Below are 13,026 nucleotides of genomic sequence, written 5' to 3' on the forward strand. Positions count from 1 at the left end.
TAGAGCAGCTTGCTCCAAGCCCATTCTTATCCCTACAGGCCCTTGTCCCAAGCCCCTCTCTGGGTTTCCTGCAGCCCCTTCAGGCACTGGAGCTGCTCTCAGGTCTCCCCTTCAGGAGCCTTCTCTTCTCCAGGCTCACCCAGCCCAGCTCTCTCAGCCTGGCTCCAGAGCACAGGGATCACCCCATGGATCAGAGATGGGCAGGGGCAGGCCAGGCAGCACCAGGCTGGGATGCACAAGCAGGGGCTGGATGGGAGGCTGCTCCCCACACCCCAAAGGGGGCTGACCCCCCCTGTCCTCATGCCCTCCCTGCTGCACGGGTCCCCCTCATCCCCCCTGGGAGCTGGCCCAGCACCACTGGGCAGATGGGGAGGGATCTTCCCCCCTAATCTGGATTATTTCTGACAATAAACCTGCTTTCCCAGCTGTTTTAAACATGGTTTTGGCACGTTGGGATAGGTGGGATTGTGGGATGAGGGAGAAGCTCGTAGGGGTGGAAGTGATGGGTAACACAGGGAGAACACGTTGCTGTCCCTGTGCCACTGAGGTCCATCTTTTGGCACTAGAGCATCCCCAAGGTGGTTTTGGCCGCGCATCACCCAACTCATGGGGCTGGGATCATCCATGGTCCTTATTCTGGACACTCAAGTTTTCCCCTATCAAATGCTACTGGGAAATAACTTACATTGAGGGACTGGTGTCCCAAAGCCCATCTCTCCTCACCCCATCTCCCATCCAAAGCAGAGCTGGGATCTTCTGCAGCTCCCATCGGGCTAAAACAGCTTCTGGCCATGCTGATCCCCATCAGCCAGCTTTGGGGGGTCTCTTAGAGAGCCAGGATGAGCCCAGGACAGAGCAGTGCTGGTCCCTCAGCCTGCATAAGGATGCACGGGTCCCCGCTGAGCTGCTCCATCCTCCCGGCACGTTCCCAAGCACTCACCCTGACATTTACAGATCCCTATTTTTAGATGATCATCAGCATCATTCCTAATTGGTGAAGCTCCTCGGCCTCAGCTCGAGGGAGACAAAACCAGTCCCTTCCCTGCAGGTCCTTCCCCCTCCTGTGGTCTTATACTGGTGGGACTGGTCCTGTGGTCAATGGTGCTACATGAGAGCTGCTCACAGCTCCATTCACTCACCCTTTACTCAGACCTTCCTGCTTCAAAGGATGCCCTTGAGAAGGACTTTTCTGTGGTAGCTTTTTTGGGGGAGTTTTCCATGTTCTTCACAAACAGCAGCCTAAAAGAATCTCTATAATGTGCAAGTAAAGAACCCGCACCCCAGCACCTTGGAGATGCTTCTCTGCAGGGGCACAAAGAGCCCCTGAGGCCCCAAACCTATGGAGATGCTGCTCTGCATGTGGAGAATGGTCCCCTGTGTCCTCAATCCATGAGGATGCTGCTCTGTATGGGCAGGATGGACCCCTGAGCCCCCAAACCCATGAAGATGCTGCTCTGCATGGGCAGGATGGGCCCCTGTGTTCCCTAAACCCACGGAGATGCTGCTCTGCACAAGCAGGATAGACCCATGAGCCCCCAAGCCCATGGAGATGCTGCTCTGCATGGGTAAGATGGGCCCTTGTGTCCTCAATGCAAGGAGATGCTGCTCTGCATGGGCAGGATGCAGCAATGGGACCCCAAACCCATGGAGATGCTTCTCTGCATGGGCAGGATGGACCCATGGGACCCCAAACCCATGGAGATGCTGCTCTGCATGGGCAGGATGGACCCATGGGACCCCAAACCCATGGAGCTGCTGCTTTCCACCCCGATGAGGCAGGCTTCCAGAGCAGCTTCCAGCCCTCCCCTTTGAGATGCCCACACCAGCAGCCTCAGAGGGGGTTTCCATGCACCCCGTGCAGCCATCTGACAGCTCAGCCCTGGGAGGACAGAGGAGCTGGGGACCACAAGCAGCCCAGGAGCTGCTGCTCAGGAGACAGGGGCTGGATTTGGCCACACCACTGGGCTTGGGGCGGTGTTTCTGTTCCTTGCTCCATGCCTCAGTTTCCCTTTAACACTGAGTGTGAGAAGGCCGGGAAGGCTCCAGCAGAAGGAAACCTTCCAGGGCAGAGGGACCAGCAAGAGGATGCTGGGACTGCTCTGGTGGGACTCCCTGGAGCTGAAGCCTCTCCTTTGGGTGGGTGCTGCCTTTGGGGGGGATGCTGTTGGGGACAGCATCCTGATGTGAGAGAAGAGATCTCACCCAGCATCATCAGGGCTTCAGGGAACGCTGCTGGTCCTGGGGCATCGCTGTCAGTGCTCCTCCTAGCCCAAGGCAGGAACAGTTCCCCACCAGCTCAGCTTTTGGGCCACCAGCATTGGACTAAGGAAGACAGAAGAAAGATGCAGGATTGCTACTACGAAGAGAAGGTTTTATTACTTGTAACACTTCATTGAGCTGAATCCACAGAGCAACACACAGAAACGGTTCAGGAAAGTGCAAATTCCCACTCTGCAGTTGGAGGACTCCTGGTTTTACAGGACAGGCACTGGGTAAACAAGAGCACAGAGCCAGAACTGCCCAGGATTCGAGACAAGGAGAACGATGCAACTTGAGATACTCCTGTCACCTCTGTACAAAGCTACTCAGGAGCAAAGGGGAGGATGGGGAATGTCCTGGGTCTTTTAACCAACAAGGCATCACCATGCAAAGAGCCCCAACTCTTACTTGGGGAGAGGGCAAAAAGGGGAGACAAAATGAAGTGATGCCAATATTGGTTTGCAGATTAAAGAGAACATCCAAGTGCTTTCCAAAGCAGACCACACGCTCCACCATGCCCCTATGATAGAAACCATCACTCCACTTCTCCCTCAATACTCCCTTTAATAAAACAGGAGGTGAAACCCCCAACGCTTTGGGAGCCACACAGAGCAGGGACACAAAGTGCTTCCCGAGTACTGCTACAGCATGGGTAACACCAGGGATCTCACCACACAGGTATCCTCCAACAGGAGATGCATCACCAAGCACCACCCAAGGCAGGTAAAGGAGGCCGGGCAGTGATACTGGGTGCTGTAACTCGCCTCAATACCCGAAACACATTGCATTCTAGCTCTCAGTTTACTTTGTGGATGACAAAGCCAAGTTATTTCCCCTCCTCAGAAGGAAGAGGTGGGTATTTGCTGTTAAGGAAATGAGACCTCAGGCAAAACCCCAGCCCAAAGGAAACCTGGCTCCTTGGAGGTGCATCCTGCTGGGTGCAAGGGAAGTGAAGGGCAAGTGATGCACGACTGACCCACCATTTGGATGGGCACCAGGACACAAAGCAGGGGCTACATGACTTTGGGCTACAGCTCAAGCTGTGCTTGAAGCTTCCAGTCACTCACCCTGTGTTAAACACGCTCCCTCCTCCTCCTCCTCTTCCATGCAGGAGTCGAGATTCAGTCGTGCTGTGGCAGGAAGCATCCTCTAGAGGGGCAGGAGGAGACCCCTGAACAGCACTTGAAGGTATTTAAGCCACACTGGACACTGTATCACAACTAGAATAAACCACTCAGCTAAAAGCTCTGTGTTATATATAGATGTCCAACCCTGCCTGGCAGCCCTGTGCTTACAGATGGCCTGTCCTAGACCCAGGGAACCAACTTCATCACGTATCTGAGGGAGACGGAGGTCAAACCTGTCACATCAAGAAGGGAAAGGGCAAACCTGAGCCCTCCTAACTTCAACAAATGCTAAACCCAAGTCATTGCTGTCCAAGCACAGTTAAAGCCAATGACTGGCTGCAGACCAACCTCTGAAGAGGCCTATTTTAACTGGAAGCTCCTAACAAGCCCCATCCACGGTGTACTTTGATCTGTTATCTGCTTCCTATTCAAGTCGGGAAAGCCTTTGTTCTTATCTGGAAAGTACTAACGAAGAGCTGACAACTGAAAGAAGGTTGTGCACAAGCCCAACAAACTCCAACACGATGCAGAACAAAGTCAGAAGTAAGATAACTCCACAACTTCACATAACAGAAGGGAAGCGAGATCAGAGGGAGGAGATAAAGGAGGAGTTCCACAAACGGAACAGTATAAATATATCCAACAGTTCAAATACAGTAGGAAAACAATGGTAGCAGCAGCTTAAAACCAGCAATAACTATTATACCCTTAAATACATTCAACACGTTGTGCCTGTTGCTGTCATACATCTCTAACTCACTGCTCAAACCTATGGATGAGAAGAATTCCAGGTATTAAACTCCCTGCTATTTGCCTTTATTATTAAAGACATTTAAACTATGAACAGTTACCAACTTCTAAGAATGCTGACTGGAAAACAATTTGCTTCCATACTGCATTTATAACACTTGTCTACTGATAGAAAGCAGATCCCTGGGGGAAGATGCAGGCTCCTGCTCTTTGCAGGAGCATCAATGTTAACTCAAGACATAACTCCTAATGCTAACTGCTACGATACACACAGAGCTGGCCTTACCACACACACTATGCTTTTTAAACCTTTGTTCAAACTTAGGTTCCAAGCCATTTGTTCTCTACTACTAAAAGGCTATTGAAGAACGAATCCAACCTGCCCAAGGCTTTACTCTGCTGCCACTGAAGGAATGATGAGTCCTCATGCAGCTGGGATCCAGATCTGCACCTCTTTGTGAAAGCTGAAGCCAAAGCAGCAGTCAGAAGTACCTTCACACCTCCTGACACTTGCCAAGCACTGTACAACAACATGAGGATACCCTAAGTGTAAATGCTTTCACCCCATTCCCCCCATCAGTCAAATATACAGTCAAAGAGAACCAACCAGGCTTTTTGGCATTAGATACATTTCACCCCATTGCAGAACAATCTGGAAGCATTTCCTCTGAAAGTAATAAATAAGTATCAGTGGCCAACAAGACTTTGTGCAACACAGACCTCCTGCAGCACAGGTACATTCATATACAGCAAAAATACTTCTCCATGGTTATAGTGCAAAGCTGCTGTCAGCATGAAATACCTAACATGAACCTCTGGTGCTCTTTGGAGCTGTGGGAGTGGGACACACACAAACCCACTGCCCAACCCTGTGGCATCCAGCTGTAAGGGTATAATAAGAGAGAGGACAAACGGAGGGATTTAACAATAGTGGCAAGACAAGAGCTTTAAATTAAGTGCACCTTAGGTTCTTCTCACCTAACCTTCAATAGAGCCCTTAAGAGTTTATCTATTTCTTTTACTGTGAAGTGATAGCAGGGAGATATCCAGAACATACTGACCTTATTCTGGAGCCTTCTATAGCCATTCAGGACACATTAACAAGTATTACTCTCAGTTAATCAATACCCAGTTTTCCTTGAAGCACTGCTTCAGTTAAAGCATCTTTCATGGCTTTTCTATGCCAAAACGTGGCTTTTGCTTTCTGAAATCCTACCTATGTCCATGAGAACTTCTGTACTGGCCTATTTCTTGGGGGGGGAAAAGGGATGAGCTGTGCCATTTTACTCAAGCAAACGTAGGAAACAGATGGGAAGTTGTTAGAAACATGCCTTAAAAGAGAAAAAAATACTATTGTGACTGCTCTTGTAACAGAAATCAGCTTACAAGACACCACAAAAAGTAATGGCTTAGTAACTAGGAAAGAAAATATGATGGTATCTGGGTCTCACCTCCATGTCCACTCCTTTTGCAATACACAGGCAATAGGAATTCAAGCCATAAACCCCCCAAAAAGTCACCAGCTGGAATTTGCAGTCAAAGTTACTGGATTATTTCTGACACCTTTACTAAAAGGTTTAAGATCTCTTTCTCCCTTCAGGGCCATGGGCTAAAAGAAAGCAGGTGCAAAGTAGCTCAAATGGGCAATTTAACCAGGGAATGAGTAAGTCTCTATCCCTCTGGAAGCACTGTGTAATCCAAACCCAGGCTGCAAGTGGAGCTCTGTGTGGTGCCACTATTGTTACACCGTTGAGTAAATAAGGTACACACAGGAACGTTACAGCGCACCAAGAGCACCTTGAACAACAGAAGGTTACTTCAGGAGCTGAAAAAGGTCATATTGAACAACTTGCCTAAACAAGGAATGCAAAGCACTGGACTCTACCTCCACTTGTTGGGAAATGAAGAGCTGTCATGATACCTACACTCACACACAACAGCTAGGAAGAAACAGGCTTCTTTGTCAGGCTGGAGCAATCGCTTCCTTTAAGTGACTATCTGATTATAAAGCCTTTTCCCACAAAAGCTATTTGATACCTGAAATGAGTTGAAGACATGATCTAGTGGTTAAGATCTGTCTTAAACCTACGAGGGCAGTTCATTTGCATTGGTGCAGGTTAACAAAGTCTTTTGGTCAAAAGGATTGAGAACTGTAGTAAGAAAAGAAATTCCATCCTTTTCTCTCACCTCCTCTCCTTATCCCAATTTGCTTTTCCAATGTTCTTTTGGTGAAAAGCCTGACAAAAGAATGCTCCTTTATAGAATAAAACCATAGCTGTTTAACACACATACACACACACATATATATTAAACTGAGTTGTGTTCTTGGTTCCTTTGTGACACAGGGCAGAGGGTCACTGCTCTGAACACCAGGGCCAGCAGATCTAAGCCGAGCGCCAGATCAGTCCATTCTTATCAGGTTCAAGGAAATTCTCAATCAAAGCTTCAATCAGCTTCTGAAGCTCTTCTTCCAGCACGTTTCTGTCACTGGACAAGAGAACAAGATGGTGTCAGAGGTCTGATACACACCAAGCATCCATTTACAACCTGAAAAGCAGGATCTGATGGTGATGGAGCTGTTATGTTTCCTACCAGCATCACAGTGTAGAGACTCCAACCTTCTCACTTCAACCAGCTACTTTTCCATGGGGACTATTGCAATATCAATTTAAATTCATTTAATTAAAGAACAAATTAATCTCCACTAGAGGGCTCCAGGCTGGCAGAGGGGATACGACAACTCCTAACTGCAAAACCAATGCAAGACTGGTCAGACACGGAGTGTAAATGGGTTTAAAAGTAAGAATGAGCTACCAAGAGGAGGTAGAAAACCCATATTTTCCTCCACACAGCATCCAGATGCCCATCTTGGGTGACATGGCTTAGGCTGAGCTGTCCCTGCCCACAGCAGGGGGTAATGGAACTGGATGATCTTAAGGTCCTTTCCAACCCAAACCATTCTATGATTCTATGATCTAGGGTTTCTGATTGTATTTTGGCTAAAGAGCCATTTAGGAGGATTGAGTAATCAAGGCAAAGTGTCGTGGCTCAGAAGAGGACACTGTAATGTGCTGATCCTTTCCCTATTTAAATGCCCAGACATTCATTTGATCCGCCTGCACTAATGCATTGCAAAACTGCTTTAAAAATGCATAACCCTGTGCCAGAAGTCTCAGTGGAAGGAGAGGAACTCAGCCTGGTTTTAACAGAGAACAGGCAAAACAGGCTTATTTACATCTGCTTGCTTCATTTGTGGAACTGAGACTCCATCATTGCACTTCAGGACACCACTGCCTCTTAAAGAAACCACCCCAAAATGCTGTTGTTAAACTGCCTTTCCTGATGTTCAGCTCTTAAGAATAACCACTAAACAGGAACCCAGAGTATTTGGAATGCTGTTACAGAGAGGGATGCCTTTGGAGGTTCCTACAGGCCATTTTATGCCTTGAACCAGGGAAGCTTGAGAGCTTTTCAATTTAGAATCATAGAATCATTTAGATTGGAAAAGACCTCTAAGGCCATTGAGTCCAGCCATTAACCCAGCACTGCAAAGCCATCACTAACCCGTGTCCCTAAGTGCCACATCTATTCATCTGTTAAATATCTCCAGGGAGGGTGCCTGCAGCCCTGCCCTGGGCAGCCTGTTCCAATGCCTGAGCACCCTCTGGGGCAGGAATTGTTCCTCAGCTCCATCTAAACCTGCCCTGGTGCAGCTTGAGGCCGGTTCCTCTTGTCCCATCCCTTGTTCCTTGGGAGCAGAGCCCAGCCCCTCCTGGCTCCATCCTCCTCTCAGGCACTTGTAGGCAGCCATCAGGTCCCCCCTGAGCCTTCTCTTCTCCACACTGAACCCCCCAGCTCCCTCAGCCCTTCCCCATCACACTTGGGCTCCAGGCCCTTCACCAGCTCCTCTGCCCTTCTCTGGCCCCACTCCAGCACCTCAATGTCTCTCTTGCAGTGAGGGGCCCAGAGCTGAACACAGGATTCAAGGGGTGGCCTCACCAGTGCCCAGTGCAGGCGCACAATCCCTGCCCTGGCCCTGCTGCCACAAGCCAGGATGCTGCTGGCCATTTCGTGCTCCTGATAATAATGGCCATTAACCACAGGTAATAAATTAAATGTCAATCCACTTTCCTGACTTACCAGAACGAACAGCAGCAGAAGCTTAAATGATGCAAAGCATCCTCCTGTCTGTTGTTCCTCTCCCCACTACCCTTGTCTGGCCTTTACTTGTGTTAAGATTAGGTAAAAGACAGCATTTCTAGCATTTGTTTCTTCCTTTTTGGTGCAGCTTCTTCCCCTAAATATACCTTGCCTTTTCTTTCACCAAATGGTATGTTGCCCACTCCCAGGTTCATGGAAACATGTTCTAGCTGAAGTGAGAATTTCCATACCCACATAAGTGCTTTCACATGCCACACGAGCAGAAAGCTCTCTGACTAAATAAATAGCAAGGTTCTAGCAAAAGCTGCCACTCAGAAAACTGGGATATAGAATCCCCACTTCCCTGACCTGCTCTTATTCCATGGTCACTACAGAACAACTAAAGCATGATGCAGAACATAGGCCATACCTGTGTTGATGCCCTTCATGTAGCTCCTCCCTGTGAGGGTGCTGAGGTGCTGGCACAGGGTGCCCAGAGAAGCTGTGACTGCCCCATCCCTGGCAGTGTTCAAGGCCAGGCTGGACACAGGGGCTTGGAGCAAGCTGCTCCAGTGGAAGGGGTCCTGCCTGTGGCAGGGGTTTGGAACTGGAGGAGCTTTAAGGTCCCTTCAAGCCAAACCAGGCTGTGGTTCAATGATTCTATATACAGCAATAAAGCACAGATTCCACAGCAATCTGTGGAAAACTGCCTAGGCATGGATTTGTGTGTCCCCTCACATGGACATTTTCCAAGCAAGGGCTATCTACCACTCACAATCTATCCACTGACTGCCTAAATCTGACCCAAACATTCAGTGATAAAACCATGCTCAGCCTGAATTCCTGCCAATAAGTAGAAAGAAATAGCAAATCAGAGGCCCCTATACATTATTTCTATTCTCTGCTCCACAGGAATGTTGGAATAAGAGTCTAAAAGGGGGGATACTGCTGCAATTCAGGTTAGGAATCCAGTTCAAGAGCTGGTTCTCTCCATTAGCCAGGCCAAGAAGCTAGGCTCATACACACTCCTGATTTCACTGGTGCAAACACACCCTGTATTTGCACCCACCTCTTTTAAACTGGGAATAGCTTAATCGAGGTGGCTGTCAAAACGGGACAGACCTTTACTACTATTCCTGTAGCTCAGAGCAACACAGATTCCCAAATGCAGCAAGAATTCACCAGGGTTTAAGCAACGTGCCATCAGCAGCACTTAATCACTCTTTAATTTGAAGTGAATGAGGAGCTGGGTTAATAAATGAGTCTCCTCATGCAGCAGATGCCGAGGATTCAGTTGTCTTATCCACTACAGAGGGGCTCCCTTAGGAGCAGGAATGTGCATCACTGGTGAGTTTAACAGGCTGGAACAGTCAGTGAGGCTCAGGTCTCCAAGGAGGTAGCAGAGGAATCGCCCACAGGCAAGGAATTGGTTCCTTTCTACTGACTTCCATCCCAAATGCATGTTGCAGTGTGCATGCAGCTCTCTGCTTACCTCTGCTCAGGCAGTGCACACATCTCTGCATAGTACTTGATCTTTGGCTCTGTCCCACTTGTCCGAAGGGTGGCAACACAACCATTTTGGAAGGTGAAAGTGATCATCTGACTGCTTTTACTCACTGGCAGCACCTATAAAACCAACATCATCTTATTACACAAGACCCCACCTTCCACGAAAGGGGGTGATTTTGTGTTTGGTTGGTGTTAACTACAACATTCAGTACGTGCAAAGCTAAATAGACATGCTGGAATCCCCCCCTGTATACATCCACCAGCCAGTGCAAGGCAAGAACAAGTCATTTCAGTCTGATGAGACTCAGTATTTAAGGATAACAGAACGGCCTCTTGTTCCAATTGGAATTCCAACATCTGGAAGCCTGCTAGACAGCTTCAGAGTTGAAGAACACCGAGCTCACTTCAACTAATAAAATCAATTCACTGTTACATGAAAATAAGTGAATACTTGTTTTCTTATAATACTTATTAATACGTATAAGTCTGCTCTGCTCTTGCAAGATGCCACTTGCAACACTCTGTGCAGTACTGGTGTCCTCAACATAAGGAGGGGATGGAGCTGCTGGAGCAAGTCCAGAGGAGGCCATGAGGATGCTCAGGGGCTGGAGCAGCTCCTGTATGGAGCCAGGCTGAGAACATTGGGGCTGTTGAGCCTGGAGAAGAGAAGCTGTGTGGAGACCTCAGAGCAGCTTCCAGTGTGTGAAGGGGGCTGCAAGGATGCTGGGGAGGGACTCTTCATCAGGGACTGCAGTGATAGGACAAGGGGTGATGGGTTCAAACTGAAAGAGGGGAAGTTCAGGTTGGAGATAAGGCAGAAGCTCTTCCCTGTGAGGGTGCTGAGGCGCTGGCACAGGGTGCCCAGAGAAGCTGTGGCTGCCCCATCCCTGGCAGTGCTCAAGGCCAGGTTGGACACAGGGGCTTGGAGCAAGCTGCTCTAGTGGAAGGGGTCCCTACCCATGGCAGGGCGGGGAACTGGATGATCTTAAGGTCCTTTCCAACCCAAACCATTCCATGATTCTCTTGCAAAAGTCCCTCATAACTCACCGATATCTTATTTGGCTGGCTGCTGTCATAGCCAGTGGTGACATCTCGCACATGTAAGATATTGTAAATGCCACAAAGTTTGGGATAAGACTGAGGAGCATCAAAGTTCCGAAGTCTCTCAAATATCCTTTTGATAGTAGGAGGATCATAGCACAAGAAATAGGAAGTCTTTGATATGTGGTACCCGTACCTACAAGCAGATGAACATTTTCAGTTACCAGACTCAGTTTTCTTTACATTTAGTAACTAAAGAAAGCTCCTGTGTGGAAAAGCAACACAAGAATGCAGTTGTCACAGCTGTGGGAACAGGTATTTATAGGCAAACGGTTGGACTCTGAAGCAGATTTAGCTGCATTACTCAGATCACCTTCAGCTATTTTATAAACTCAAGTATAGGTCTGAGCTCCAAAGAACTAAAATCCAGTCATTTGGCTTGGAAGCCTTCAGGAAATTAATACCCAGTATCATTCCCTCACCATCAAAACTTGTCTGCCATAGCCATAACAACAGATTATTTCAATAGCCTCTGAGGAAGGTGATTGATGAGTCCATCCAAGTTTAAACTACTACCCCAAATCAGACCTAATGTAAGTGCTCACCAGGTGCTGGGCTGGCAGGATATTAGGCAGAAGCTCTTCCCTGTGAGGGTGCTGAGGCACTGGCACAGGGTGCCCAGAGAAGCTGTGGCTGCCCCATCCCTGGCAGTGTTCAAGGCCAGGTTGGAGCAAACTGCTCTAGTGGAAGGTGTCCCTGCCCACGGCAGGGGTTGGGGCTGGATGAGCTTTAAGCTCCCTTCCAACCCAAACCAGTCTGGGATTCTATGATCTGCTGTAACTGTGCTTCCAGTTCCATTAGAGCACAGGAATTTCTGCTGATGAACAGGGTTTATCACAGCAAATGACTTAATTCTGACATAAACATGCTCCTCATTTTGCTGCAGTGAATTGTCTGTAGCTACTGAACACAGGCCATTCCTTTAACCCCTCTTCTAATACAAACCTCTGCAAGAGCAGCACGTAACAATCCCCAGACTGTGTTGAAGTCTAAATGGTGTTTCAAGAGAGGCACACAGAGCACAACTAAGATACAGCCACACACCACAAGATAACAAGTGACACAGTGTGAATTTAATGAGTTTGATCTGCTGGACCTATAATGCAAAACTCTTTCACAGTAGGAAAGGGCTCTTTAGTCCTTTGGGAGACAGAGCATTTAAGTAGTATCTGGAATACTGGAGACTGCAGTTCATCATAGCATCAGAAAAAAACAGCTTGCAACGAGAAAACAGCTGAGGGATGCATTAAAAAGATTTATTATTCCCAGCTCCTGAAGGGTGAAGTGGAACATACTAATGGGAAATACAACTTACGTTTCATATATCTCGATGAGTTTCTGTGCTAGCGAGAGGTTCTTGTCCTCCAGGTAGGTTGCCATCTCAGCTATGACCACAGCTGCACTTACACCATCCTTATCCAACACTGATGTGCCACACATGAAACCTAGAAATCAAGAAAAGTAACCTGAGACACTACGACACTGATTTACTTGATTGGCTTTTTAACCTTCTTCCTGTAAAAGGATATTGGCCAATACACATAAACTGGTTTTATCACTGCATATGCATTCCCCTTGTCTAAGAAAGCTAAATTAACTTAGGATTGTAGGGCTGGAAAGATATGTGCTCTAATCAATTCATTCCAGATCAATAACATCTGCTCTCTGAAGATCTCTCTCACAGTACAGTGCTAACCATAAAAATAAGCTTGTTTTGTGCAAGCACATCAATACTGCAAAGAGTCTTGTCAGTAATGAGAATCAATCAAGAGATATAGCCTTGGTAACCCCCAAATCAGTGCTTCTCACAAATGCTGGGATGCTTTCTTTGTGAAGGGATGCACGAGCAAGATCTTAACTCCTGGTTTAAAAGCTGCTCTGACTTTATGAAAGAAACTGGCATGGACATAAACCCTCTTCAGTGTGTACTTCAGCCTTCCAGTGCCTAAAGGGGCTGCAGGAAAGCTGGAGAGGGGCTTGGGACAAGGGCCTGTAGGGCCAGGCCAAGAGGAATGGCTTTAACCTGCCCAAGGGGAGGTGGCAGGGGTTGGAATGGGATGAGCTTCAGGATCCCTTTCAACCCAAACCATGCTGTGATTCTATGATTCATTTTCAAACATCATATTATACAGGAATATGA

The 13,026-nt window shown here is 47.9% G+C and overlaps 1 protein-coding gene across 1 annotated transcript in view; it reads right to left on the bottom strand.

Moving 5' to 3' along the window:
- Window positions 1–4,748: 4,748 nt before the first annotated feature.
- Window positions 4,749–13,026, bottom strand: part of PGM2L1 (phosphoglucomutase 2 like 1) — a 40,779-nt gene continuing 32,501 nt past the window's right edge. The window contains exons 11-14 of the mRNA XM_062630059.1: window positions 12,202–12,331; window positions 10,833–11,022; window positions 9,769–9,902; window positions 4,749–6,623 (exon numbers count right to left, since the gene is read on the bottom strand). Coding sequence (XP_062486043.1) covers window positions 6,521–6,623; window positions 9,769–9,902; window positions 10,833–11,022; window positions 12,202–12,331 — 557 coding nt within the window. The 3' untranslated portion in view covers window positions 4,749–6,520. The remainder of the gene's footprint in view (window positions 6,624–9,768; window positions 9,903–10,832; window positions 11,023–12,201; window positions 12,332–13,026) is intronic.

Source organism: Pezoporus occidentalis, unplaced genomic scaffold (assembly GCF_034315485.1).
Source record: "Pezoporus occidentalis ecotype Australia unplaced genomic scaffold, CSIRO_AGI_Poc_V1 ctg347, whole genome shotgun sequence".
Classification (NCBI taxonomy): domain Eukaryota; kingdom Metazoa; phylum Chordata; class Aves; order Psittaciformes; family Psittacidae; genus Pezoporus; species Pezoporus occidentalis.